The 23542-nt window shown below is 39.5% G+C and overlaps 4 protein-coding genes across 5 annotated transcripts; 2 read left to right on the top strand and 2 right to left on the bottom strand.

The window, feature by feature from the left end:
- The first annotated feature begins 206 nt into the window (after positions 1-206).
- Positions 207-3780, top strand: sftpbb (surfactant protein Bb). The gene is made up of 11 exons (XM_074670674.1): positions 207-363; positions 582-634; positions 1318-1392; positions 1582-1704; positions 1789-1920; positions 2008-2088; positions 2182-2365; positions 2454-2605; positions 2747-2827; positions 3028-3138; positions 3481-3780. The coding sequence occupies exons 1-11, from the start codon at positions 312-314 to the stop codon at positions 3517-3519; spliced, it is 1083 nt and encodes a 360-aa protein (XP_074526775.1). The 5' UTR covers positions 207-311; the 3' UTR covers positions 3520-3780.
- Positions 3781-4094: 314 nt separating this feature from the next.
- On the bottom strand, positions 4095-8900 carry usp39 (ubiquitin specific peptidase 39). Its single transcript, XM_074670675.1, has 13 exons — positions 8837-8900; positions 8469-8547; positions 8276-8370; positions 8047-8183; positions 7524-7676; positions 7212-7437; positions 7020-7094; positions 6777-6844; positions 6493-6681; positions 6167-6309; positions 5871-6006; positions 5643-5729; positions 4095-4233 (listed from the first exon to the last, which is right to left on the bottom strand). The coding sequence occupies exons 1-13, from the start codon at positions 8892-8894 to the stop codon at positions 4183-4185; spliced, it is 1497 nt and encodes a 498-aa protein (XP_074526776.1). The 5' UTR covers positions 8895-8900; the 3' UTR covers positions 4095-4182.
- A 337-nt stretch (positions 8901-9237) lies between these two features.
- cunh2orf68 (chromosome unknown C2orf68 homolog) lies at positions 9238-11318 on the top strand. Of its 2 annotated transcripts, none has more exons than XM_074670676.1 (4): positions 9238-9497; positions 10117-10232; positions 10315-10454; positions 10555-11253. In XM_074670676.1, exons 1-4 carry the CDS (start codon positions 9388-9390, stop codon positions 10675-10677), a joined length of 489 nt encoding a protein of 162 aa, XP_074526777.1. In that variant the 5' UTR covers positions 9238-9387; the 3' UTR covers positions 10678-11253. The 2 variants fall into 2 exon arrangements, with proteins under 2 accessions (XP_074526777.1, XP_074526778.1); XM_074670677.1 differs by lacking the exon at positions 9238-9497 and adding an exon at positions 9504-9663 and having other exon boundaries at positions 10555-11318.
- Positions 11319-18403: 7085 nt separating this feature from the next.
- mat2ab (methionine adenosyltransferase 2Ab) lies at positions 18404-23372 on the bottom strand. Its single transcript, XM_074670958.1, has 9 exons — positions 23113-23372; positions 22291-22368; positions 22068-22190; positions 21862-21974; positions 21611-21754; positions 21308-21526; positions 21038-21220; positions 20803-20936; positions 18404-20195 (listed from the first exon to the last, which is right to left on the bottom strand). Exons 1-9 carry the CDS (start codon positions 23201-23203, stop codon positions 20093-20095), a joined length of 1188 nt encoding a protein of 395 aa, XP_074527059.1. The 5' UTR covers positions 23204-23372; the 3' UTR covers positions 18404-20092.
- Positions 23373-23542: the final 170 nt, after the last annotated feature.

Below are 23542 nucleotides of genomic sequence, written 5' to 3'. Positions count from 1 at the left end.
AGAAATAAAATAAAATAAATTCTTGTGGTTTTCTTTGTTTAAACTTTAAACTCAAGGCTAAAACTCCAGCTATAGATGCTATAACCCTTTAAATTACACGTCTCTTCAAGTAGCCTTTTGATTTAACACCGTAATGAAGGCAGAAGAAAGAGTTAAATTATTTATGATGTGCGCCTGCGCAGTTAAACTGCCGCTCTGATTGGATCATACGATCAAACTGTACTTCCGGTACAGCCCAAATAACAGTACTGATGTCAACATAGAAAATTCATTTTCACTGTGTCATCAGATCATTTTCCCCCTCTCTTATCATGTCAGGCCCTGGTCTTCTCCTGGCTGTTCTCCTGCTGTCTCTGGGCTCCGGTAAGATGAGTATCCATCGATCCTATAATAACCATCCGATTAGTCGCCATTAATTCTGTTGTCAGATATCAAGGTTGTTGTCGTAGACTAACGACACATTTCAGTCAGATTTTGACCGACGTTGTGATGCTTTGATTATGGTATTCTTATTATTTGTGCATGTAGCAGATTAAATACAAACTTAATTATGTTTATAATTTATCCCTTTGTTATTAAAGGAGACTCCAGGTTCATCATTGACCCACTGTCGGTTGTACAACAGAAGTACTTGGTAAGCTGTATTTATTATCACTATCGTGTCAATTTTTCCAATATGGCATTGTGGCATTATAGTAGTTTGACAGCACGAAGGCCTAGTTTTTGCGCCTGTATTAAAAAACAGCTTTCTTTTTCCATTCTGTCTTTCTATTTTTCATCAACTGCTCTCATGATTTCTTAAATCAACATTGGCTCATTTCCATGCCCTGAAGCATCTAGCTCAGGCTGTTTTCACAGTCAAGATATTTGTGCAGGATACCTAAGAGGCCAACCCATTTTCCTTTACTAAATGACCATTAGAGTTCCCAGGTTATGATTATCATATACTTTATAAGATTCCTGGGCTCCATCATCTGTATCAATAGTCGTTTTTCAAGCGGTCTTTGTTTGGATTAGTAAGGTTTCTGGTGTTATATTATGGAGAACCCCAGAAAAACCTTATCCAGATTTCTCAATACCAGAATAAGGAAGTTTTGTAAAGGATGCTGGTTATTTTTTTCTAGAAAAACACAATAGAACATAACACCCTAACCAAGAAAATAAAGTAATCTAATGGAAACATAACGCAAAGTCATCAGCTATTACTCATCACATTCAAGAACAATACTGACAAAGCATGTTGTAGTTGAAATCGAGCCGAGTAAGTCAGAACATCCTTGACATATAAATTATTTAAGTGTGGCCTCTCTCCATTAGACGCTGGATATTTGTGCAGAATGCAGCCAGATTGTCCAGCTTTCAGCCAACATGATCTCCAGCAGAGACACCAAGGTGAGTATTTAGGTAACTGGCTTACTACAAGTTTCTCTTTGTGTACACATCAAAAGTGTGAAACAAAATAACCTGGATATGGAATCACGCCAAAGATAAGAATATAAGACTTAAGTATCTTCAACACATTGCAATAATGACTCTTTCCATAATAAAGTGTTGGCTTTACTGACTGCTGTATTTTTGCAGGAGACTGTATATGAAGCCTTGCACGCTCTGTGCCAACGACTCCCTGGAGAACAGGCATCTGAGTGTAGCTCACAGGTGAAGACATATCTGCCCAAAGTTCTGCAGCAAACACCTGGTCACTTGGTGAGTTTAACACATTTCAAGAATCATTTAAAAGCACTAGAAAGAGGAATTAACATGTCTTCCTGTATGGATGGGTCCATGTAGAAACCAAGAGACACCTGTATGGTGTTCAGACTTTGTGCTGCCCGTAATGAGGAAGAACAGCTGAAACTTCCTCACTATGCCCCTGATAAAGACCTATCCAACCCTGCACTCAACACAGCTGCCAACACACCTGTAAGTGTCAAACACTATGTGTGTTAGCTAAAAGTGAAGTGAAACTTTGATTTTGTTTTGATTCTGTAAACATCTGCTTCCCTTTAGGAGGTGTTCAGCCCTATTTGCAGCCTGTGTGTGCTAGTCATCAAGAAACTAGAAACCCTGCTTCCTGAAAATATGACTGAGGTGACTTTTTTTTTTCTTGTATTATTAGGCACATAACCTCTCTTACACTCTATGAAGGTGTAAACATCCCTGTATCATCTTTCTTTTCAACAGGATGCTTTGATGAAGCTCATGGAGGAAGTGTGTGATCTTATACCTCAGAGCTACAAGGAGCAATGTGATGAATTTGTTGACACTTACGGCGAACAGATTGTGGAGTTCCTCTTATCTTCTGCTGCACCACACACAATATGCACTCTTTTGCACCTCTGTATGTTCAAGGAGCAGGCTGTTGCAGGTCAGTCCCATGTTTATAAAGCCTAAGTTTGGTTATAATGTTTTGTTATAATTCAGCCTCACACTTCCCCTTATGTGTTTACCCTCAGCTGGTAACCCAGAAGTCCTCCCCTCGGACTGTGACTCATGCCGCACACTGGCTGTGCTGAGCAGACTTCACCTGGCTCCCAATTCCACCCAGTCTGAAACTTCCTCTTTCCTCCAGTCCGTGTGTGTCAAGCACCCCAATGCAATCCCCAAGGTCTGACCATCAGCATGTACTAACACAAAACTCAGTGTCTATCACAGTTCACACTTTCAGTAGTTTCTCAGCTTAGTGTGTATGTATCTCTGCTTTCCTTTCCATAAAAGAAAACTGAAATGACTGTTTTGATCTGCCCAGTGTGTGGCGTTCACCAAAATCTATGGCTCCAGACTGCAGGAGGTTCTGGGGAACCAGAAGGATGTTTCTAATGCTTGTGAAGTAAGAATATGCAAAGTGATGTTCTTTAAATCTGTGTTACACAACTACACGAGGACAGACAACATATGCTTACTCACATAATTCAGATTGTTACATTACCCAATCATGAAGTCACATCAGTAACACTGGACATACAGACACTGCTCACATGCCTGGAGCTACTTAATCTTCTCAAAACTTTTTCTTGTTCTCTTCTGCAGAGAGCTGATCTTTGTATTGCCTCCAAGAAGTTGGAGCCACTGGGAAAGAACCGTTGCACTTGGGGACCAAACTACTGGTGCAAAGACATTCAAACGGCTAAGAAGTGTGGTGTAAGTTACACTCAGTCAGTTATAGATAGAAGTGATTTTTACACCAATTCTGTTTAGCTGGAAATAACATCTAAATACAACATTTTGTGCTAAGCTCCACAATGAATAAGTAACCCCTAACTTTTGGTTAATAGAGAAATACTCTCAGTGTCTGAGAGTCAAAAAGCCTCCCTTGCAGTAAGCATGGAGGAAGAGGTTTTACTGTATTCACGGGCATTTGATAAATGAAAATCTCAAATATCACTGGTTTTTTTTGTTTCCCAAAAAATGCTATGATCGCTTGCTACCTACAGTCTGAAGAATTAATGTGTCTGATTCACTTATTTCTGTTTCTGTCCACAGAACCAGGCCTTCTGTGAGAAGTACATGTGGAAGCAGTGAAAGTCTCCACCTGCTCTGAAAACATTTGCACTTTTAAATATGAATCATTACGCTGATCCATGTTTTGTGTTTAAAAAAATATAATGCACTGATCAACTTTTTAACGCTTTCTGCTTTTTGAAACATTTAAGCCATAAAGAAAAATCATGAATTCTCCAGCTTGCATGTAGTATCACGAGACTGAGGCTGGGATTCAGTCTGAAACATCAGTCTCTGCAGAGGTGAACGGTTTTGTGCACTGTTATTTAGTGAACTGTGATGTTTTGAATGTAACAATTCTGAGAGCCGTTGTCCATTATAAGATCAAAAAAGTCAAATTATGTACATATTAAAGAGTATTTGGACAACTGACCACTTAGGAATTCTTTGGTTGCTTCTGTCCTGACTGAGCTGCTGTTCTGAAATCCTTGTGCTAATGATAAATTACATCTTAAGACACAGCATTTAAGTTTGGCATACAGGCAAAAGTCCTGGTGCTTATTTATTTAGAAACCTCTTTTAAGTCAAAAGATAAAACAGTAAAAATGACTGATACTAACATTTATTTGCTCTAACAAAACAATCTGTTAATTTCTGCTGTTTTCACTAATTAAACGCTCAGTTCATTCCAAATTGGTGACAGCATTTTTGTTTGTTTTTTCACGCAGGAAAATCCTTCCTTGTTCACACTGCTGTGTGGTTGTTTGTATCATCACTTCCTTGTCTCTTCCAGATCTAAAGGAGAGAAAAAAACATTTGTGAGATGACTACTTATTCTTTACCGCTCAATAGAATAAAACAATCCTAAGGTATTGATTAGGAACAGCTGGTGTTGGTTATAAATGATGCTGACAATATCAAAAGTCCTAGTTATCTTCAAAAATAATCATTTTCACCAAATGTTAAGGGATAATACTTTGTACATTCAACAACTTCAATTTAGCAGGTATTTTTAGCATCTTCAGCAGTTCTTCAGAGAGGCGTCACACGTATATTTTTTACAATAGTAAAAAAAATCCCAACAAATAGATGTTTAACACATCTGTAGAAATAACAAAAACAGCTAACTGTTCCTATGTAGTGTATCATGTGTAACCATTACATGTCACAACTCATAATTGTTGTTACACTTGTGTTCATGTGGATTGACACTTTTGAAAGAAGATGTTCAAATAGACATTTGAACTAAGACAATTATGCACAGATGAATGGATCCCAGTTTTCGTGCCCTGAACTGTTTCTGAATGGCTCTAGAAAAGGGTACATGAGTTATACCGTGCTACCACGTCCCAACACTTACATTTAAGACTGACTATACTCTTAAAATGAAACAACTTATTTCAACACAAGCTCCTTCTCACAAAAAATAAAGTAGAGTAGCCACTAGAGGGCAGAAAGGTACTTTTTCTGTTCTCTCACCTGAAGTGTAGTCATCAGATCCAGACACTTTATGCTCTTCATGCATTAGCTGAAGCATATGTGACAGAATAATTTTCCACCCTTTGACTTTAGGACAAAAGGAGGACTTAGAAGTTCTGTAGAACTTGTCTTTGCCATTTTTCTGTCATACTTGTCTCTGGCAGCACTAGTGAAATCTCCAAAAGGTTATCAGCAAACCGCACCTTGACATCTTAGAGACATTTTTTTGATATTTTTTTCTGTAACCTATTTTAAGTTAAAGTTTCCCTTAAGGAAGGAGATCAATGAAAGAATCCATAGTTAAAAAAACACAAATCTTTCAGCTTTCTGGAGCTTATCTTGATTGACTTTCTGTTTAGGATAAAAGGCTGTGAGATGCAGTAAAGGATCATGGCAGGGAAACAAACCAGCAACCACTGTGATGAGGTCTACAGCCTCAGAAAATGTACTCACACAATAACCAGTGAGCTTAACAGGAACCCCACAGTGGCCCTTTTTTAGTATTCAAGTATAGCAATTGTCCAAGAAGTTAAATACCATAGGAGCCATCCACAACTTAATCAGAAGCTGTACTGTAGGACTGCCTCAATGTTTTAAACACACTGAAATATTTTGTGGATTCCAGCAGATGAGATGTGGTGATTTCCTGTCTGTGTAGCACTAAAAATCAAAGGCAAGCCTCTGTCAAAGTTTCAGACATCAGTAGCACGGGTGAAAGGACTTACCTGGATGTAAGCCTCAGACAGTGTGATCATTTGTGGGAGAATATCGGTCACCTGCAGGTCCTGCATCTCATACCACTTTCCTGTTCCCTGATTAAGCACAGAGACATAATTGTTGATAATAACACAACACTTGCATAGTTGATACAAAACTAAAAACTTTCATTAAGTTGTTTTCACTAATGGCGCCAGTAATTGGGCAACTGTCAGAAATATCTTTTTTTAACTCACATGATGGAGAACATGTATTCTGTAGGCTCCCTCAGTGGGTTTCCCATCATGCACTACGTTGGCAACAAGGTCATAGGTTGTGTTTTTCTCTGTTACTTGAGCTTCTTCTGTCAAGTACTCACGAAGGTCTACGTTCCTGATGAAGCGAAAAAAGAAACAAGTGAAGAAAAACTTGAAGCACATACCAGCACTTCTCAAAGGAACCGACTCAAACATAAAAAATAATACTTCAAGCAGTTATTAGCATGCACATTATAAATCATATGCATTCTTAACTGTTCATAAACAGTGCTTACGTGATGGGGAAGTTCACAATCGTGGGGTTCTTCTCCACAAAGAAGTTGTTTTTGGTGAATCTTTTGATGCAAAAGATGAGGTATGGAGGCAGTTTGGTCAGCTGGAACCTTTTGAGAAAATTCTCTTTGTAGGTTTTGTATTCCTGAAACAACATGCCATTTCCATAAACCCATTTCATTAAAGGTGATGACAGAGGAAAACAACCCATTATCAGGCTGAAATATTTCTTCATTGGCACCAAAAAACTTACATCAAGTCACTGCTGAGATGTTTGTTTTATCTTCACATGACACATTAAGAAAAGAGAATGTAATTCAGTTACTACCTTCTCTGTGCTGCCAGTGAACTTGCCCAGGATGTTGAAGAGAGGGACCTGTGGGATAATAAGCTGCTCTTTTTCATCCTTATACAGTGGAGCTGTTGGAAGGTCAAGGGTCAGAAACAGAAAAGTGGACTCTGACATCTGTTCCTGGTACTCCTCTGTAACCAGCAATGCCTCCTTCTCCTCTGGTAGCTGGAAAACAAAATCAACACAGAAGTTGAAAGATGTAAAGATATTTATAGTTAAAGCACCGTACAGGTGATGAGGGACACATTGAGCAAACTTACTAAATCTGGGTGTGGAAGTTTCTTGGAGAAGATTCTCATAGAGCCTTGAAATGCTTTTGTGATGATTGCTACAGGAGCAGAAAAATAAATGTGGACAGATGTCATTTTGTGTTTTATTGTATTCATATCTTAGGCGAGATTGCATTAAAGTTTATTCTTTAACTAATGTAGCATTAGTTTACACATTCATACATCATATTCAGGGAATCAGTATGTGAGTAGCATATTGTATATTCTCCTTACAAGGCTTCTTCTTTGTGCCTCCTAGAGCCCCATGCAAAGCATTCAAGAACCACGTCATGAAGTCCACAGCATCTCCTGCAGAAAAATTAAAAATCAGCACCACAGCCATGCAAAGTGTAGCACATGTAAAAACCTACATGTGTAATATTTGGCATGTTACAGAACCAAGGATTACATGAGCAGAAACATTACCTTGCTTGGTAATTTGGAAGTTCTTCTTGCTGCACAGAACCACAGCCTGCAGCATCTCGTGTGGAGAAACATGAGCCTTGAAGTTTCTCGGATTCCAAAGTTTGCGCATCAGTTCACCAAACCTCTGCACTAAAAGGAACATGATGTCCCCTGGTGGCCTGCGGATTCCCCTGTAGTTTTCTTCCTCCAGGAAATAGTTTCTTAAAGGTGGAACATTGGAAAAAGCCTAAAGGGGAAATTTGGAGGGGGGTGAAATATTACAACAGTCTGCAATCAGTTCTAGAAGAAGCAGGAAGAAGCAGTCATCTATACCTGTAACACCACATTGGCATAGTCATTGGCTTTGATGTTGTTGAGTCCCACAATGCCAGGCAAGTAGGTTGTGCCATCATATGCTCGGTACAGCTTTCCTTGCTTGTCTAACCCTGCGATGTGCTGCTTGGTGAAGGTTGGCTTCAAGACATACTGTGGAGATAAAGAGGAAACATCAAAGAACTGCCAAGAAAATGTAAAAGAGCAAAAGGCCTGACTTCAAGAAGTTTCAACTTAGTTGCTCAATACTGAACAAAAAATATCTGGGTATCAGTGTTTGTGCTCTACAACAAAAATGAAGTTGTGCTGCAAGTGTGTAATACACACAGTCTTTGATCATTTGACTTTGATGCAGCCTTTAGAACCAGGGCAAGATTACAAATGTACTTTTTCCTGACATAGTTTAATACAACTTAATACAAAGACAGATAAATCATGCCAATAATCTACTTTCAACCCTAAGGACTGAATATTTGGTGGAGTACCAGAGATTATTTATGAGGGATGTTGGTGATCAACTTACTGTGATGTCTTCTAGGGAAGAGTCGATGATCTCATAGTTGTCTGGCAGACAGTAAAACTTGAGTGTGTGCAGGTTCAGGAACACATGGTGTGTAAACTGCACACTGTGAGTGTAAGCATGGGACTTAAGACCTCTACCTAAAAGGAAACGCACAAGCTATTCAGCCCAAGAATAAAAAGGTGTTTCATCTGTGGTTTGATATCAGACACCTAGTCACTCAGTCACCTACCTTGAAAGTATTTCCCACATATTAGGCAGGCATAGACATTAATGTGGGAAAGTGAGATGGAGCAGAGTTTTTCAAAATCAAAGTCCAGCACACTCCTGGTGGATAAACAAACCAAATTGGGAATCAGCTGCAGAGCTGCAGAAACAGTCAACTTTTATTGAGCGCTAGCATCACTTGGGCACATTCAACATACCTGTTAATGGTGTCAAGGTAAGGACAATGACGGCTTCTCCGGTCCTCTACCACGCGTCCTCTGCTTATTTTGGGTGCAACTATAACAGGCAGAATAACAATATGAGGAGTCGGTAAATAAACCAGGGTATTAGTGTTTAAACACAAGTTAGCACAACAGGTTAGCTAACCTAGCTAACATGCTGTCAAAAGACACACGACTTGCTCAGGATATACCAAGTGAGGTGGTAGTATAGTTGAGTGTTTGTTCAGTTTATTCAGTACAGTAATTGGTTCAAAGTGAAAGCATAAACGAGATCAATTGTAGGTTGCTTCTAGTACACTTAGCTATCGGCTAACCAAACGAGAAACAGACGTTAGCAAACGTACCTCTGTTTTCGTCATCATCGTCCACCTCCGCCTCTCTTTCTCGTTTCAGAGATATCATCACTGCAGAAATATTGCAATCTTTATATTTACGACATTAAACAAAGAACTTAGTACTTCTTTTCGTTGATGAATGGGTCAAGAGAAGTGTGCGTCGAAACTCGCGGTGGGTGCGCGGATGTCTGTTGGTCGTCTGTTTGGTCGCTATACGGACGACCAAAACCTATCCAGGAGTTAAAAGCTACACACCTCAACGCGAACGAGCCAGCGACTACAGTGGCTTCTAATTTCGTTTCAGTGTAGAGCAATGTTTTGATTATGTTGTAGAAAATACAGCATTTATCTTTACCCAATCTCTCACAATTAATTCTCTTTGTCTCTTTTACTTCTACTACTACTTTAAACTCCGGAATAGTTACAGTTGGACAACAGCGTATCATTGGAGTTAGCATGTAGCTTTTTTGTCAGTGTCCATGGATCTGACTTAGACTCGTTACAAATAGAAGTGTTTTGAGCTCACAAATCCAGCAACCGCACTGAAACTTTTTGCTGAAATGGATTTAATAGGAGATGAGGAACTACAAGAACTAAAATACAAACCGGGAGGACGTTTGGATATGAGCCACGGCTTCCTGCACCATATCCGGAGGAACCAGATTGCTAGGTGAGCTCCTGTAGATATATGGGTTTATCAAAACATTCAGTCAGCTGCACAGGTTATCACTGCGTCCTCACTGTGATTCTGAAGTTGTTCCAGTGGTAATGAAAGTCTATTCGTGGGGAATACAGGGATCTGTACGAGGACTTTTGGGCTCAAACAGTGTTATACGGTGAGGCCTGTTTGCCAAAGTTGTCAGTGATTTAGGTCACTGGAGCAACAAATAACCAACTGCTAAATGGACAAGAGAGGATTCGAAAAATACATTGTACATTTGACCTCAAAACATGTGCTAAATGTTTGTGCAGGGCAGGCATTTGTTCTTAAAGTGAAGATTGTCTGTTTTTTTGATTGATTGTCCAATTCTCTTTTAACAAATGTAGTATTCGTCCTGATCGCAAATCATGGACCCAGAAAAGAATATTGCTTTTGAGAAACATTAAACTCACTTTCCATCAGAATGCATTTGATTAAGTGTATATGAGCAAATATTTCAATATGATCATTGTTGATACTGAAACTAACTGGATTAGAAGCTGTATGGTAGGTAATGTTGCACTGTTTCTTCAAAGTCCTAAAGTGTGCATTTTCAGACAGCAACACAATACTTTTTTTTTCTTTTTAGGGATGACTATGACAAGGAGGTAAAGCAAGCCAAAGAGCTTCAGCGGAGAAGACACACAACAACCCCAAGACGACCCCGTCGACCTGACATCCAAGTGTACAATCCCAGACGTAGACGTAAGTCTGATATGCTTTGTTGCATTTAGACATCAACAGTTCAGCTGTGAAGACAATGTGAATCTGTGTGTTGATTTTTCAGACGGTTCAGAGCCAGGAGCCCACACCGAAGAGTGGAACGAGAGTGGGTCAAGCACAGAGACAGACACTCATGGAACTGAACTCTTCTGGCTCGACTACCAGGCAGACTGTGGCAAAATAACATCCTTCCTTGTGCACAAGGTTAATACCTAACCCAACTGAATGTTTTTTTAATCTTGCATTTTGAACTGTGTCTTTTTTATGCTTCTAATTCACTCTTGTTGTTTCATTTTTTTTAAAGGAAGACCGACCCAAGAAGGTAGTGGAACGTGTTGCAGAGAAGAACATCCTGGATTCAGCCATGAGGGCAGTTCTAGAGACTCGGATTCGAAAAGAAATTGACAAAAGGCGAGATAAACGCTGACCTATATCCTACAGCTTCTCAAGGGACTACAGCTTATAGGAGCAATACTTCATTCACATTTTAAGTGTTCTGGTAACTCATTTACGCTGTTGACAGTGTTGGGTGCTCACTGAGGACATGTTGTGTGGTGGATATCAGAGCAGATATCTGTGTTTGATGGCCTGAAATATAAAGCTGTGGTTATTTTTCAAAGAAGGAAAGAACCCAACATGGACTACACAGTGAGAGTTGATAGTGATGGTCATGTACTACTCAACTTGAACTGCTGCCTCACACTTTGATTCATAACATTGTAAACGTTCAAGTTGTTTCAGTTGGTTATTCAGCAGTTGAATTCACTAGAAGTAGGCTCTTTATTAGAGAACTCTGTTAATCTTCCTCTTCCTAGTGGTCCTATATTTTCTGTGTAAACAAGAATTTTTTTATAAATAACTTTTTTTCCTTCTTTTTTTGTAAAATGTGCTGTAAGCAGAGGATCAGTTTCTGATTTATTGTTTAGAAATGTGAAAGCAACATTTAGTATCTTTTTGATGTGAAACGTTTAGAAGATGTCACCATGAGTTTTTGTTTTTTTGTTGTTTTTGTTTTTTTGTATTTTCTGTATTGTTTTCAATATTCTAATTTATTACAAGATGTTTAGCAAAATTTATATTTTTGATACTGTGATATTTTTGAGGGCACAGCTGTTTTTTATAAAAGACATTAACATAAAGCCAACTGTTATGGTCCAAATGTGTGATATAAACTTATGAAATAAAACAGCCATACATTGTTTTTGTTTTTGAGTAATAAGAAAGAGTAATGCTTTCATCCACTTTGACTACCTCTCATTTGATATTGATTCATTTTTAAATTGTGAGTATTCATAATATCTGATTACAGTACAGTACTGTTTAGGTTTCACAACCCCAATTCTACAAGAGTTTTAGAAAGTTTGCAAATTATTAAAACCCTGTAGTTAATTGATGGTAGTGCAGAGAAAATTTATCTACTGAAGAATATTTGTATTTTGTGCTCATTTCAAACTTAGTGTCAATTTTTGTGAGGGTTAGATGTTAAACTCTGTCTCAGTCCGTCTTAGTGAGGCTTTGACAGTGTTCATACCTATTCTTATTGATACCCTAATAAAAATCAAACTTAGTTATTATATTTTTTGGCATACATTGTTTTTAGTGCCCGCCTTTAGTTGTTCTGAAAGATGTTGCTGGCATCAAAATTAACTAATTAATTTTTAGTATCAACACTTTAAAAGTTATCAATGTTTGCAAGCCATACATTTTATTGGTATTTCACAGTGTCTCAACTCTTGTGGAATTTAGGATGATAGATGTGTTTCTCACCATGTCCTCAGCAGGTGGCAGTATGAAACAGAGCTTCTGCTCTACAGGCCTCTATCCCATGAAAAGTATTTTGTCTATCAGTACAGAGAAAAAAGTGTCATTAAATACATAAAAAATAACACTTTGAATATTTTTGACTGAACTTTTTATTGATGAGGAAAACTTAGAAGATAATTTCATTTGACAAACCTGAGCATGTTTTTTAAAAGGAAGATGCTGAGCAGCTGAACTACAAGCCCTTGGGTTCACTTGTGTTTGAATTGTGCCTACAGTCAAACGTTTGATCAACTTAGCAGAATAAAAAATAATTAAGATAACTATCATTCATGTGTCATACTACATCAAGCTAAGAAACAGGCTATCACGATAAGAAGAATTTGCTTTAGCAGTTTTAATCAACTCACTGAAACGTTTATTGTGCAAGGACCTTCCCGACTGATTCACTTGGGTATCACTTTTCCTTCATCATCTCTTGTTTAGAAACTGGGCATTGTTTAACCCCTGTACCTTCTCGAACTTGGAAGATTTCTTTGCTTTTTTGCCCCCAGAGACAAACAAAGTGAACCTGCCAAGAGTGTTCTCAGTAATCCTTTAAATCACAGGAAATCCACAGCTAATATCAAAGAGAGGGATCTGAAGATGTGGATAACAAACTGAACATTCCTGGAGCAAAAAATCAGCATAAATTTTATTTCAACTAGACGTTTATTCTGCCCCGAGATGTGAAGTTGTTACAGAAAGTTCTACTAACATCAACTGGCAGTGCAGAGTGAACATCTGAACTGACAAGCTAGTAATCCACGCCAGAGGAGGAGATTAACTCATTGTTTTCATAAATGCATGAAAATATGCAAAGTTCATCCCCAGACACTTTACAGGCCAAGTGTTATGCAAAGCCTTGAAAAGGAGTAGCAGCCTCTGTGATGCTATTGGTGGAGCTGAGCCACACCTCCTTCTCCCGCTCACTCCTCATTCTTCACTCAGCATGTGACTTCAGATATGAGGGGTGGGGGGCACGTTCCCCTCTACACCTACTCTGCTCCCATGGCATTATATCCTGTTTCACTTTTTCTCAATTGGCTGAAAATGACCCAATCACAGCTCTCACCTTCTCATGGTCCCCTGTTTGTGTAGCTGTAGGATAATAACATTACACAATGTACAACTTGAGGTTTTGTAATTCACAACCTGGGTTAACGAATTATATTCTATAGCCATAACATTAATTTTTAAAGGTGTATATATGTTAAAAGTCATGCATTTGCCAGTATACAAATCCTGTCTGGTATGTTCTTGTCATTTTATCTGAGACATATGAGAGCCGTGTTTGATCCACAGCATAATTGTCTAGAATCAGTTTTAGATGCATGTTCAGCAACCATGAAAATATATTATTTATTCATTTATTTATGTATTTATTTTTATTTTAAGAAAAGAGGGGGAAAAACAATTGAAGGTTTCATTAAAAAATTGTTACACTCACAGATTATCCACCAACAAACACTCAAACATCTTTTAATCTTGTAATTTTATTCAGTGAAACATCCATAGTTGGGATTCACAGGTTGAGGTTATGCTTTTGTGGGTTAAGATATTGAAAACAATCCAGCTGTTAAACTTTTAACTATACAATAGCTATTGTGTAATTTGGCCATTTTTGCAAACATTGATGTATTTACCTAACAGTTTGAATGTGTGTATTTACAGTCCTTTGAGTCTTAATGTTTGTTTTCTGTGTTGCACTTAGTTTCAGGCTGAGGGTCAAGTTCCCCTGAATTCTCGCTTTTTCTTTTTTCGCCGGCTTGGTTTTTAAGCAACTTAAGTGAATCTGGTTGAGTAAGATTATGGTAATCTCTGAGGAAAGACTCTTTTTTTGTTAGTTTTAGTCAAAGTAGCTTGCACACTTATTTTCTGACATTATTTAATTGAGCCAACACTTTCACAGCTACAGTGACATATCAATCAAATGATATTTTGTACAGGACAGGCAGGGTTTTGTTGCCGCCTTGAGTCAGATTTGGCTTTGATAACACTTTCACGGATGTTGAAAATAAATTTGCATAAAAGTGCTGGTTAAATTGACAGAGCTTGATTCAAAAGAACATTTGTATTTGATATTGCCCTTGTCACTTTAATAAGCACTTAAAAGCATCATGATGACAAGATACTGTTTATTTAACACACCCAGCACACACATGAACATCTACAGCTGGCTTGACACACCAAACAAACAGATCTTTAATGATGTCTTTTTTTTCCAGAATCAATACTTATCTCCTTTAGCACTAAAACAACTACATAGGAACATAGTAAAACTTTAAAATATATTATTTGTTTAAAGCATTTGACAAGCTCACATACGCTGTGAGGAAAGGAAGCAAGAAAAGGAGGGACAGTTTCAGCTTCAAGTTCACTTTCCTGCCAAAGTACAGTAGAGTAAAAGCAAGATGCTACTGATATTGCATCAGCTGTCACCCAATCCTTGCAAGACATGAATCTGACCTCCTCTAAACAGCTGACCTGTGCCCCACCCTCTCACAGTGACCCCTCTGCCATGCTCATCAGAGTGCACAGCACTGGCTGTGAGAAAATTACATGGACATATTACCTTCCCCTCGTTAGAGTGTTTGGTCTCAGCATCAGACTCTGTTTGGCTCTGTTTGGGTATCCACAGTGTTTTGTTTGGTTTCATGTGCGCACACAGAACAGGTGGTGCCATGCTGTGGTGCTTGTTCAGACCATCACGAGCATAATCACACTTAGTGTAGTATTAACATGACACAATGCTCTTGAGTAATAATTATCCGTACTGTTACAGTGACAGCAGAGTGCATTTCAGGTGCAGCAGTTACGATGCCAATGCAGCGTTAAGGGGATCCTGCCCATTCAAGGCTGTGAAAGTGACACCCCTGAACAAGCCTCTACTACTCAGTTAAATATAGGCGTCACACTGAGCCCATGTGGAATTGGAAATGCACAGCTGCTGTGGTTGAACTGCAAACAGAGCCGTGAGCTTTAATCTGATGCTGTTACTTGAGCATGAACACTTCTCATTGCTTAATTTACTGTAACTGTAGGGATGAACTTTGTAGAATGAGCTGACGAGGAGACGAGGTGTGCTTCCAGAAATTATTTAAAGTCATAAATGGCAGCCGTTAATCCCTTTAAGGATATTGATTTTGAAAGTGGTAGTTAATTTTAGAATTGCTAGAAAATTGCATTTGTTATCTTAATTTTAGCAGTGACAGAAATGGTATGGGCTGATGTGAGCCCCAGAAGCAGCCCATAAAACAAATCATTACCGACAACCAAACCCAAACACTGTTTCATTTTAAATGGGGTTGCCATAGGTTCTGGCCCTGATTGTTATCCTCAACATATGTGGACCTGAAAGTCCACTCATTCATTTACAGGGCTGGCAGGATTTGTGTGTCACAGTGACAAAGCTAATTATAATGAAAGAGCTCATAGGATTAAGGGTAGAGCCCAGAAAGAGATCCAGGGGTTGTTTTGCTAGAACAGGATTGGATACTAAATCTCCCCAGCTGACTGAGTTTCACTCAGGATGTGTGGAAACACTGAAAATACTAAAATGAGTCTAATAAATAAAAATTAAAATAAATTAATAAGGGACTCTGTTCCAATATAAATGTTTATAACATTTTGTGAAATGACACAATATGACATGTAGGTATCATTTTGTACTGATGTCACATTCCCTTGTTTCCCCTACAGGCTGATAATTACTTGTTACATAACTTACCTCTGCTTAATGTGCTGGAAAAAAGAACTTCACTCAAACTTGCGTAAGCATATTTTGATAGAGTTTCAACAACCATATCTAATGTTACAGTTGATCAATGTTTCCAGCTTACAATAAAAATAAGTGCAGCATCACATCAGCAACATCTCAGTCCAACAATAAGAAATATAGAATATAATCCCTGAAGAAGTTTAACATCTACAATAATCATGAAGGTCTGCTGTCGCTTAATGTCTTTATTGTAATAGGATCATTTACACTGAACAAATTTGTTCATCCTCGGGTGTGTTTGTGTTACCTTGGGGGTTGTTGTAGGAGCTTACTGAAAGTACAAACTTCACACTGACTGCTTGGTTAGAGTAAATTTGACCAACTACAACTTGACATGCACAGCAGGGTCGCTTTAAGTCTGCTAATTTATAAATTCATATGACAAACTGTTTCTTGCTGTGGTTTGGCTGTATATAAAGTGTTCATGGACACTTCACAGTTTGGTAGTTGCTGTGTTACACTTTATTATCATTTGAAGGATGTAACTGAGAGAAAAACAGCTTCATCTGATTTCTCATATGTACAACTGCACTACTTTAAAACTGTTCTCTGGTTTTGATGAAAGATGGGCAGAATAAAACATTTTAGTCCTGTGACAAAAATCATAAGGACTGTAGTGTAAACATGCTTGTTTGAAGATACTGCAGAAAAGCTTACTAAGCACAAGACCTGGTCTCACCTTGACATTTGTTCCAGTTCCTGCACACTTGCATTTGCAGTGTTTTATTTTGTTACACCAAGGCCCCCTGGATCTCTTTGTGCTGAACCTCTGATATCAAAGTGTCAAATGTATTGGCTAGAGTGAAACATGCTGCAAAAGACCACAGGGTATCTGTGTAAGCACAATTTCCCACTGTGTCCAACCTGAGTTATCAACTCAAAGTTCACTTTGACATATTTGAATGCCTCTGTTTAGAATAAAGGTTCACACATGAATCATGCTTTTCCTGTCACATATGAAGCATCTTCAAAAGTAAGTTTGTAAGTTCAGTTTAAAGTGTGGGCCTCTTTGTTGGTCTGGCTTGTATTACTAAGCCTAACATAAAGGATGACGTTCTCTTTTCTTCAGCCTTTTGCTCAAAATGTAATCATAACATTTTGCTGTTTTTATTAATGCATCTACAAAGAAGAAATCAAACTACAACTACACAGTCCACAGGTTTGAAAAAGAGCTTGGTTTGCTGGCAGCAGAGACTTATCCTCACCACAAAGGGTGTTTGTGAATTAAAATCAAGTCTTTGAGAAATCCTGATTAAAGATGCAGACTACACCATGACAAAAAAGTTAATATGGTCCTGAGAGACATACAGGTAATTATTTCCCCAGCCTTGTAATGCATTTTATTTAGTCATGCTGACGTTTAGTAGTTTATACTGGAAAGCAACAACAATATGTATTTCTGGACATTTGAACTGTAGGGAAACTGATTTTACAAAACCAGATTTCAATTCCTTTATGAAACCTCTTGTTATACTGTAATACTTGTCTTCACTGTTTCCTCCTCACTCAATGTTTTACTGTTTTTTTTTTTTTTTTAAGAAATATGCTGCTCAGCTGCTCATCAGGTGAGAAACATCATCAGGTCACAAGCACAACCATAGAGGTAAGTATCAGATTTGACAATACATACTATTCATAACAGCTTTTTGACAGCCTGCTGGCTATCATTAAGTCAAAGGTTACAGCTCATACGAAATCTTCACCTTTTATTTTTCATAATACAGGCCTATGAAGGGTTATGAAGGGTCTCAGGACAGCAGAACAATAAAGTGCAAGACACTGACCCAACCTGAAACTGTAATGATTTATTTATGAGCATGATGTGAGGATTTTTTTCTTTAAAGAGTGGGACTGATTAAGGAGGGTGAATCTTGTACAAAACAATGCACGAGAAATAGGAGAGGAGACCTGAAAACAGTGCTGCTCAATTCCTTTCTGGGGATCAACAGAGAAGCTACATCTGCATCAGTTACAGGTAAAAGAAAATAATTTGGTTTCATCAACTTTTTGACTGATCATGAGGAAATCACAGCACAATTGCTACAGACTAATTTCTGATGCAATGCTGCTCATAGAAAATTAAACCGGTTAACTTAGAAAATGATTACAGCTTGGGGGAACATTCCTGACGTTACAAGTCTTGTAAAAAAAAAAAAAACTGAGGGTAACCTGTTTGACAAAAGTTTTGTGCATGTATAGCATTTCTCTGACAGTTCTTTCTACATGTGTTGAGAATCTGAAGGAAACTGGAACACCAGGTCTTGTTTAAGTGAGCCTGGGTCTTTTCTCTTTAAGTATTTTCACTTCTAGAGCATGTATTAACTTATTTGTTTAGCCATTACATATAGTTTTTGTAAGCTCCATCATTAAAACAAGCTCAATTGAAAAACTGAGCTTATAAGTACATGCAGGTTTATTCTGTGAGCTCTTAATTACTAATACCGTACCTGATGACATTTCAAAGGAACCGTTTACATTATGTTGATCAAATTTCTCTTCAGGGATCAATTATCTGATTCTGAAATGCAGATTTTGTGTACCAGTAACCACCATAAAATAAAAGAAAAACACATTATTGATTTGATAGGAGTAGTTTATTACAGAGGATGATGAAACTACCCAGTCCACACATGAAGCATTACAGTATGAGCTACTTGTTCCTTCTGTAGTTCAATGCAAGTTGGCAGGAGGGAGAAAAGCAAATGGGAAGAGGGGGAAGAGGAACTAGAAAAGGCACTCTTACACTTACTGTACCAACAGGATGACCTCTGAGTGGTGAAAGGGAACAAAACCAAAAACTTGAAACTCTATCCAACCCAAGGGATGGCTATGTAAACAAGGCTGGTTTCTCTGTACTACACCAGCCAAATGTTGCCATCCCACCAATGAGGATATGCAAGAGCCAAAGAATTGCACCGGACATGTTGATGGAATTGTAACACTAACCCACCTTACAACAAGATCTACAGTCCCAAAATAAAAAAAGGTTTTAAAATAGTCATTAACAGTTGCCAACCAAGGCGGACCAAAGCTTTTCTGTACTACACTCTGGAGCCTCTGGCCAAACACTGAAAATGATCCAGTCAAGGATTTCAAGATTCAATAACCATGTGTGTTTAAAGCTGCCTTCTGAAACCTTGGCTTCTCTGTATCCACGCCCAGGTTCAGAGAACAAATAAATAGTGTTGAGGTTTGAGTCCTAGCCAATAAGACTCTGAGGCAAAGAACACACTCCTTCAAGGCTAAAGATGGGAACCAGGTTTCTCTGTAGCTACACCTGCCATCAATATACTCAAGGAGCGAAAGGGCCTTTAGTCACTTCAAACCATAAAAAAGCAAGTGAAACTACATTAAAAAAGGACTCATTAAAATAGAATTTAAATGCATATACAATCCAATTTTTCTTCACTATCAAGTATTACCTATACCCCTGCAGACCAGAGCAGTGACATAGCAGCTTCTGACTTTTCTGTATTACGTCAGAAAACAGCCAAGGTCTGCAGAGGCATTTATGCTCATTTGAGAGCTTGATTTAGGATTTGGCTCACCTCTTAGCCTGCAATGCATAGCATTTTTTTTATGAAAACAGCAACAACCCTTGAATTTTAATTGTGCCATTCCAGCATCCTCCACAAAGATGAGGGAATAAAGCCAACAAGAAGGGAAAAGAGACACTGGGTCAGTGAGTAATTACACCATGAGGATGATGAAGAAGGAATGTTTAGAACAGAGCTCAACTTATCATTTAGAGGGAGGGGACCCTTTGACTATCAAATCACACCTCCATGGGTTTAAGTTTGAAATGTTGCGCAGACTCCTAAAATCAGTAGCACCAGTAAATCAACAGCAGAATACCATATAGCCTAATATGCTACCATCCTGACACTACATATAAGACTGACGACACTGACAGGTGTGGAATGCCAAAAAAAAGCCAAACAGAACTACTACTTGGGGTCTACCTCAACCAGGAGCAGGGTATCTGGGGATGGAGGAGAGCGTGACAAACTATGGAGTTTGAGTTCATGGAACCCATCCAAGTCTTTCAACATCAAGTATCTGAGGCGTGCCTCCTATGACCCAGTGTGACGCTGTAACCAGCAGAAAACAGTAACAAGACCAAAGGAGAGAGTTGGAGTGAGGAAGGGAGTCATGTGTAAGAATGATGCCATTATGAAGGATTAGTGCATTTCACCCCCGGAACTTTGGAGGCTTCTCTGTAGTATACACCAACAAGCCTGGGGGGAAAAGCTTTACAGGTTTAGTACTTAAGTTTTTTGGGCACCTCCCATGGGAAGCCGTCACGGCCAAAGTGGCCATAGGCTGCGGTCCTCTGATACAAGGGCTTCTTCAGATCCAGCTCCCTGGAATACATAATCAATATATTTAGCAGCAGTAGCATCCAGCAACCCTAAATCCACACATTCATACTCACACAATCACAACACCAATATTTGCCAGCAGGGGAGTGTCAAGAGCAAAAAAAAAAAAGAAAAGTCCAAGATGAGTGTAGACCAGCTGGTGAAAGGGAAATCATGTGATGCTTCAACACTTACCAACCAAACTCATCCCTGAGCAGCTTGTCGACTGCAGCTTGCAGATGGAAACCACACTCATCCAATTTTCAACAAAGGAGAATTATCTAACTTGGCAACATGGCTTTATATAAATTGTGTCTATCCTTGTAAACGTGAATGTTCACCCATATAATGGCAAAAATAGGCAAATTATTAACACTGCACCACTTAGAAATGGATATGACGAGTTACCAGCTTTTGATTGCAGAAGCAAAACAAAATGCCAGCAGAAAAGGAAAAAATAGTCAGCCCTGGGTTTTGTTAAACATAAAAAACATTTAGCTAAATTTTATTCCTGTGTGGCTTAATGCAGAAAATTAAGGCACGGGAGAGGGAAGGTGCCAGGAGCTACTGTTTCATGGTGTAGCAAGTGGCTTCAGATGCTATGCATTACCTGACAATGACTCCAGGACGCAGATCGAAGTTCCTCTTAACAATATCAAGCAGCTCTCTCTCACTTTTGTTAGAGGTGCCGTAGTGGAAGATGGAAATAGAAAGGGGATGGGCAACTCCAATAGCATAGGAAACCTATTTTAGCAAAATGCATCATTAGAAAAACAATCAACCTTTTTTTAATCTACACACACTAGTTTATGTAAAAAGCTCTCCTCCCCAACACTCCTGCTCACCTGTACCAGCACTCTCCTGCACAGCTCAGCCTTAACCAGAGACTTGGCCACCCAGCGTGCAGCATAAGCAGCAGAGCGGTCCACCTTTGTGTAATCTTTGCCTGAGAAAGCGCCCCCACCGTGGGCTCCCCAGCCTCCATAAGTGTCCACAATGATTTTACGCCCAGTCAGACCTGCATCACCCTGTGATAAACAGTACAAAGAGCAGGTTACATTGATAATGGCTCACAGACTGAAAGCTTCACAAAAGGCACATTTGCTGATATTCACCTGCGGGCCTCCGATAACAAAACGCCCGCTTGGCTGCAGGTGATAGATGGTGTCATCATCCAGATAGATGCAGGGAACCACAGTCTTTATGACCTTTTCCTTCAAGGCATCTCTCATTTCCTCCAGGCAGATGTCCTCATCATGCTGCACAGAGACAACAATTGTGTGCACACGCACAGGAAGCATGGCACCACGGTCCTGGCGGTACTGGACAGTAACCTGCGATAAAAGTACAAACATGATTGAGCTTCAAGTGATCAAACGACTTTTGCCAAATGATATCAGGGCGTGTGGCTGCTCCACCTGGGTCTTTGAGTCGGGTCGGAGCCATGGAAGTGTGCCATTGCGGCGCAACTCAGCCATCTTAGCATTCAATTTGTGGGCAAGGACAATTGTCAGAGGCATACATTCCTCAGTTTCATCAGTGGCATAACCGAACATCAAACCCTGCAAAGTATCAGAGGTTTAGGTCACAAGAGGCTCAAATTCTGAAGCGCCATATAAAACATCTATAAGACACATGACAAAACAAAATGCTGATATCCACCACTGACCTGGTCCCCTGCTCCAATGTCCTCCTCATTGCGGTCAATGTGAACACCCTGAGCAATGTCAGGGGACTGCTGCTCCAAGGCAACAAGGACATTACATGTCTTATAATCAAAGCCTGAGAAGGAGAAACGACAGAAAAATAAAATTAAAGCCCACGCCAAAGACCACCTTGTAGAAACTACAAGTTAATACAAAAACAGTGCCATACCCTTGCAAGAGTCATCATATCCAATTTGGCGGATGGTTTCACGAACAACTTTCTGGTAGTCCACTGTGGCATGTGATGTCACTTCACCAGCCAAAAGGATCATTCCAGTCTTGGCAACAGTTTCTGCACAAGAAATGAGAGGTTTGAAGAACATGAATCATAGTAACAAGCCAATGGTCGGTACAGCAATCTGATTTGATCTGACATAAACATGAATTCTTACCACATGCAACTTTGGCATCAGGGTCCTGCTTGAGATGGGCATCAAGAACGGCATCACTAATCTGGTCACAGATCTTATCTAGAGAGGTCAGAACAGGGCAATTAAACCTTGACATACATAAAATAAAAAGAGATCCATGTCTAAACTGTGGCACATTAGCACCCCAGCCTGGATCGTGCTCGGTGGGAGTGGCCCTGAGCGTCTCTCCGGTCGCCATTTCAGCATGTGCACATGTGGTGAGGAAAGGAGCGCGCGCAACTAACCGGCAACCGGAAGACAAGAGTGATGGACTATCAAATATTAAAATACAATATCTGTGAATGACATGACTGGATCCAGTACAATAACCCGTCAATACTGTAAAATAATGAGATCAGGCAAAAAGGAAAAAATGTCCTTTGTGCTCCGCGTGTCCAAATGATAGTACCGAACGATTCGGCACAGTCCACTGTTATTGTAGACCCAGAATGTGTCTCAGATAGCGTTAAAGCGCGACAGATCACCGCTTGTTGTGATTGTCATTATGCTAAAACAACACTGGTATGTTTGTGGTGACTGAACAAGTCGGGCGACATCTCACTCTCTTTAGGTAAAGATTAGCTAGCTTACATCTGCTAGCAACGCGTGCTGATGAAACCGGCCCAGCCACATTCAAGAAGCGGAAGAGGCCGGACCGCTTCAAGCTACATCACCTATATCTTTTACTACTTAATGTGAATCGCAAAATAAATTCAAAGGTGGTCTTCGCTATCTAAATAACACACAGAAGTTTGAATCATTTCAGCAAAAAAAGCCGGTTATTTACGTAGCACAGGGTCTTACCGGGGTGTCCTTCTCCGACCGACTCTGAGGTGAACAAGAAGCAGTCCTCATCAATGAGGGAGTTATGAAAACCGTTCATCTGTCCGTTCATTATCTTTGACAGCGGCGAGTGGGGAGAAAAACTGTAGAGCGTTAAAATCAAGTTAACGGTATTCTTGTCCCTGGAAGTGCCCCGGTGCTACTCGGTGTGAGACCCGCACGAGCTTCTCGTTAGATCGCCAAAATTCAGCCTCATGGCGCAGAGTCCCACTATTTATCCCACGGAGTCAGACGGTCTGACGTCACGAGGAGGCGGACCGTACCATTGAGCCTATCGAGGGAAGTGTAAGCCAGAATGTGTTTCAGGTTGGTAATGAGGCAGCAAACGTGTGTTGTGAAAATGTTACAGTGAAATCTCTTGTCAAATCAGCACCTTTAACCTCGGTTATCT

Source organism: Halichoeres trimaculatus, unplaced genomic scaffold (genome assembly GCF_033239565.1).
Source record: "Halichoeres trimaculatus isolate MK-OKI-2021-1 unplaced genomic scaffold, fHalTri1.1 fHalTri1_scaffold_5, whole genome shotgun sequence".
NCBI lineage: Eukaryota > Metazoa > Chordata > Actinopteri > Labriformes > Labridae > Halichoeres > Halichoeres trimaculatus.
This window is presented reverse-complemented; position numbering and strand designations above follow the sequence as displayed.

Bases quoted from the DNA above. Each gene is read 5' to 3' on its own strand.
- sftpbb (XM_074670674.1), top strand. From the start codon at position 312: ATGTCAGGCCCTGGTCTTCTCCTGGCTGTTCTCCTGCTGTCTCTGGGC. The intron at 364-581 runs GTAAGATGAGTA...TTGTTATTAAAG, and splicing joins CCTGCTGTCTCTGGGCTCCG to GAGACTCCAGGTTCATCATT. The intron at 2,366-2,453 runs GTCAGTCCCATG...GTTTACCCTCAG, and splicing joins CAAGGAGCAGGCTGTTGCAG to CTGGTAACCCAGAAGTCCTC.
- usp39 (XM_074670675.1), bottom strand. From the start codon at position 8,894: ATGATATCTCTGAAACGAGAAAGAGAGGCGGAGGTGGACGATGATGAC. The intron at 6,845-7,019 runs GTAAGGAGAATA...CTGCTCCTGTAG, and splicing joins AGGCACAAAGAAGAAGCCTT to CAATCATCACAAAAGCATTT. The intron at 6,310-6,492 runs GTAGTAACTGAA...ATGTTGTTTCAG, and splicing joins TCACTGGCAGCACAGAGAAG to GAATACAAAACCTACAAAGA.
- cunh2orf68 (XM_074670676.1), top strand. From the start codon at position 9,388: ATGGATTTAATAGGAGATGAGGAACTACAAGAACTAAAATACAAACCG. The intron at 10,233-10,314 runs GTAAGTCTGATA...TTGATTTTTCAG, and splicing joins GTACAATCCCAGACGTAGAC to ACGGTTCAGAGCCAGGAGCC. The intron at 10,455-10,554 runs GTTAATACCTAA...TTTTTTTTAAAG, and splicing joins CATCCTTCCTTGTGCACAAG to GAAGACCGACCCAAGAAGGT.
- mat2ab (XM_074670958.1), bottom strand. From the start codon at position 23,203: ATGAACGGACAGATGAACGGTTTTCATAACTCCCTCATTGATGAGGAC. The intron at 21,221-21,307 runs GTGAATATCAGC...TGTTTATCACAG, and splicing joins TTGTTATCGGAGGCCCGCAG to GGTGATGCAGGTCTGACTGG. The intron at 20,937-21,037 runs GTGAGCAGGAGT...TTGCTAAAATAG, and splicing joins GCAGGAGAGTGCTGGTACAG to GTTTCCTATGCTATTGGAGT.